The 2436-nt window shown below is 36.9% G+C and overlaps 1 protein-coding gene across 1 annotated transcript; it reads right to left on the bottom strand.

Moving 5' to 3' along the window:
- LOG8 (Putative lysine decarboxylase family protein) lies at window positions 1-2436 on the bottom strand. The gene is made up of 7 exons (XM_010263741.3): window positions 1941-2436; window positions 1584-1681; window positions 1400-1430; window positions 752-851; window positions 559-629; window positions 314-457; window positions 1-241 (listed from the first exon to the last, which is right to left on the bottom strand). Exons 1-7 carry the CDS (start codon window positions 2049-2051, stop codon window positions 149-151), a joined length of 648 nt encoding a protein of 215 aa, XP_010262043.1. The 5' UTR covers window positions 2052-2436; the 3' UTR covers window positions 1-148.

Here is a 2436-nt window from a genome sequence, read left to right on the forward strand (position 1 = left end):
TTTCATAAAACTTCAATATATGTGTATTTAGGTAATAGTAGAGTGTTGTAATAATCCCATTTGAATAAACTCTGGTTTAAAATGGAGTGGGAAAGAACCACATCAGAACCAGATGACATAGTAGAAATTCCACCAGCCAAAAACAATGTCATGGTGGATTGGGTGGCGCTGGATAACCGCTCGGTTGCTCCATCTTCCTGCTTTCATGTGGGGCAATATGTTTATGGGATGGAGTGTATTGCTGCAAAAATGAAGAGATCAAATTTAGATGCATAACTGAAACAATGTTTCCAAAGGAAGGTAAGCTGATCACCTCCATCTTTAGCATCAGTTCTTTCGCTGTTGGAGCAGAGACAACTATGTCTCGAGCAGCTGGATTGATGAAACCTTCAGCAACACCATTATCAAATAATGCAAGCAAAGAATTGTAATACCCATCAACATTTAGCAGACCAACCTGTGCACATATTACCAACTTAAAACGTTAAGTGAACTCTCCTCTGCCAAATAAAAGGAGAAAAAAATAAATAACGAGAAACCAGAGAGTCTGAATACTACTGGTTTATTATGAATTCCAAGCTGTGACCATGTTATCATCTCTAGCGTTTCCTCCATTGTTCCATATCCCCCTGCAAGAAAAAAAAAAGGGAATCAAAAGCCAATTGCATAGAACGAGGATGCAGTCAATAGATTACAGGGACATTCACCTTTACTTATCAATTTGTAGGATAAAAGTTTGTGAGAATTTTACCCGGAAGAGCAATAAAAGCATCAGATTGTTTGGCCATCTGGGCTTTACGCTCGTGCATGTCTGAAACATTTCTTACTTCCCCCACAGTTTGGCCAGATATCTGTTGACATAATCCAAGTTACTAGTTTACAGCCACTCAATTAGACTTTTAGCTACATAATTTAATTGGCTATATCATCCCGAGTAACTGATTCATAACTACTCAAAACAGAGTTTGGCATTGGCCAGATCACAGATGTACAACAATATTGTCCAACTAACTAGTTTACAACTCTTCAATCAATTGAACAGGTGAAATTAGGAACAAAGAAGAGTGATAATCATAATCCATAATATGATGAACAGATAGTTCGAAACTTTGAATGTCACATTGTGCAGGGCTGTCAATGGAGCAAGGTTATGAACAAAAGTAAGAACCTTTTCTGTAAGAAGCAGAGCCCAAAAATGAATTTAAAACCTCTGCAGCTAGAAAGCAGATTCAAGATAATCCCTCCTAGAATAGCGTAATATAATGATGGTTGTCCATTAATTAAGAGAACCAGATAGTTGATTTAAGTATATTCCCTCATAAATCTATAAAATATCCATTCTTTCAGACTTCATAGCATGCTGAACAGAAGAAAGGATAGCAGAGAATGCCACCAATACCTCAAGAGGCATGAGTGCTGTGGGAATAACCCTGCATATAGAGATAAAACCAAAACAAAACAGTGAACAGGATTGGCAATGATAATAAGAAACAAAAAGCTTGCTTTGGTGTTGGAATTGTTGGGAGATATGGAAACAAAAAAAAAAAAAAAATCCTAATTTTCAAGGCCTGATTTATAATTACCCAAGAACATGGCAACCTCCATCATAAACTCTCCGAGAAATCAAACCCATCAAGCCAATACTTCCCCCACCATACACCAAGTTTATCTTCCTCTTCACCTGCAATACACCCCAATAAAGTTAAAACAAAATCCATAAAGATTTTTCTAAGCCAACGTCAAAAACAAGCAAATCAGTATAGAATTATGTACTAAAAAGTAAAAAACCAAACTCCGAACTCCAAACACAATTGAAAAGAAGAAACCCAGTTCAAATGCTGGCAATCCAAAAACCAAAAATTCGCAAAAGAAACAGAAAGAATAAAGAGTACAAGTAACCAACCAATCAAAGAAGATAAATGAAGAAAGCAAAGACTAACCAGTTCAATTCCCAATTCAAGAGCAGCATCACTAAAGGCTTTTCTGTTACCAGAGCTGCTCCCACAGAAGACACATATTCTGTTAAATTTGCTTTGGGTGTTTCCTTCCATTCCATTACATTACAGGGCCTCAAAAGTTGTCATTCAATTTCAAACCACGTCAGACAGAGAAGGAGAAATCCTTCATTTATTAAATTAGTTCCTCAAATTTCTCAGAGAAGAGAAAAGCTGTTTTCTTCAAATTAAAGCAATCACAAAGTAATAAAACAAAAACAAAAATAGGCAGAGAGACAAACACAGAACCGGCACTCAGAGACACTCCTGGTTCCTCTTCAAGTAGTCAATTTTAAGAATAAGAAGCTAAGAAGATGCTTTCAGAGAACACAGAAAGCCCACGTACTCCAAATCCCTTCCTAAACCGACGTCTCCCAGTTGATCCTTAAAGATTAAAAGATGGGCAACGTAAAAAATCATCTTTTTCTCCCTTCCGTCAGTC

Source organism: Nelumbo nucifera, chromosome 8 (assembly GCF_055504915.1).
Source record: "Nelumbo nucifera cultivar China Antique chromosome 8, China Antique-T2T, whole genome shotgun sequence".
Taxonomy (NCBI): domain Eukaryota; kingdom Viridiplantae; phylum Streptophyta; class Magnoliopsida; order Proteales; family Nelumbonaceae; genus Nelumbo; species Nelumbo nucifera.

Excerpts from the sequence above, each read along its gene's own strand:
- LOG8 (XM_010263741.3), bottom strand. The coding sequence starts at position 2,051 with ATGGAAGGAAACACCCAAAGCAAATTTAACAGAATATGTGTCTTCTGT. Across the intron at positions 852-1,399 it reads CAGCACTCATGCCTCTTGAG|ATATCTGGCCAAACTGTGGG; the intron begins GTATTGGTGGCA and ends TTATGTCAACAG. Across the intron at positions 630-751 it reads TGCTTTTATTGCTCTTCCGG|GGGGATATGGAACAATGGAG; the intron begins GTAAAATTCTCA and ends TTTTTCTTGCAG.